At 29.8% G+C, this 1,584-nt stretch overlaps 1 protein-coding gene across 1 annotated transcript in view; it reads right to left on the bottom strand.

Moving 5' to 3' along the window:
• LOC115033193 overlaps positions 1-239 on the bottom strand; it is a 2,167-nt gene extending 1,928 nt beyond the window's left edge. Inside the window, exon 1 of the mRNA XM_029485345.1 lies at positions 174-239. Within this exon, the coding sequence (XP_029341205.1) occupies positions 174-239 (66 nt within the window). The remainder of the gene's footprint in view (positions 1-173) is intronic.
• Between the last annotated feature and the right edge of the window lie 1,345 nt (positions 240-1,584).

Below are 1,584 nucleotides of genomic sequence, written 5' to 3'. Positions count from 1 at the left end.
CCACGTTTAAAAATTATAATGAGCTACATAGGTTAATATAAACTATTTGAAACAATCCTTGTACAATGATTAGGTACACAAAAGTAAAAATGAATAATAAATATCTAATATTAATACCCTCCATATCAAACATTCAAAAGTAAAAGCACAACTATTATAATTTATGAACATACCTCGGTCCATGTGTTCAAAGGCAAGAACTCCAAAACTTGTTTGGACGTAAGAGGGGTGAAAGCCATTTTTATATACGTTTATAGTAATTTAAATAAAAATAATGATATTTTTAACAAAAATAACCACGTTCGCTCGTTCAAAATTACGAAAGACGTGGCTAATTAAACGCAATCGCAATATTTCAAAAAAAAAAAAAAAAAATGAAAATGTTTAGTCGTTGCTAATCGTTAAAATCACGAACACGAGTTTGCTGCGATCGTCTGAGATATGATAAAGATTATCGGTACCACGATTTTTATCAATGATCCGACATTACCGCCAACGTGAAAAAACATAAAAAAATTATTTACAGTGATTTTCATGTGGCTTTCATCTCGCTGCTCTGTGCACATACAATAAAATCAATTTCAAAATTCTGATTGTTCAACTCTTTTTTGGTGTATCACGTACTGTGGAAGCAATGTCCTTTTAAGTATATTATATTTTAATGTTTAGCCATTCCGACTGGTGTCGTCTGTGAAATTCATAGTAGTATATTATCAGGTAGGTAATCAGTGCCGCAACTAGAGATAAAAGGGCCCAGGTGCGAGTCAAATTTTGGGGGCCTCCTATTTTAAACTTTTGTTTTACAAAATTGCATAGCACCAAAAGCGCAATTAAGGGTTGGCTTACAACTCCCTGGTAACAAAGAAACCCAGAAAATAATAAAGACAAAAGTAAAAAATTCCAAATAGTTTTCTAAAGTGCCATGAAATATTTTTGTAATTCAAAGACAAATAACTGTAGATACATGAAAATTTCACTAAATTTTTATTTTATCAATTCTTATATTTGATAAAATTTTCTATACTCGTTTTGAGCTGTTTACGGATAATTTAAATTTTCTAGTTTTTTTTCTATGAATATCAATAAAGTTTTATCTGTGAGGCCAAATCATAATTAAAAATTTATAGTATAAAATTTTATCTTCATAAGTATAAATGGAATAATTCAATGATATAACAACGTATATAACTAACGTAATATTAGCTGTTGGATGCGTGTTGCAGGTATCGAAAAAATTTCAATTTTCATCATGTGTTGTAACTTGGAATAAAAGTTCATATTAGTTTAAAATCTAAAATCCTTTGAGTCTGAAAACGGCCTCCTAAATATGATGATGGGGCTCTTTTGGGGGAAACCCAAAATTAAACTCATAACAAAAATCCAAAAGTAAGCACTAGTTATGCTCGAAGAGGGCGTACAACGTAATTCAGAAAAAATAATAAACTCGAAATCAAAAAACAGGCCCGATGAACAATACCGACCAATATATTATGAATACATTTATTATTATTTTTAATCTGCCCCAGAAAACTTATTTTTTCATTTTTATTATTTAGTTAATTTTTTCTGGGATAGATTGCGCCA

The sequence above is a fragment of the Acyrthosiphon pisum genome, chromosome X (assembly GCF_005508785.2).
Source record: "Acyrthosiphon pisum isolate AL4f chromosome X, pea_aphid_22Mar2018_4r6ur, whole genome shotgun sequence".
NCBI lineage: Eukaryota > Metazoa > Arthropoda > Insecta > Hemiptera > Aphididae > Acyrthosiphon > Acyrthosiphon pisum.
Note: the sequence above shows the minus strand (reverse complement) of the source record. Positions and strands in the feature narration are given on the sequence as shown.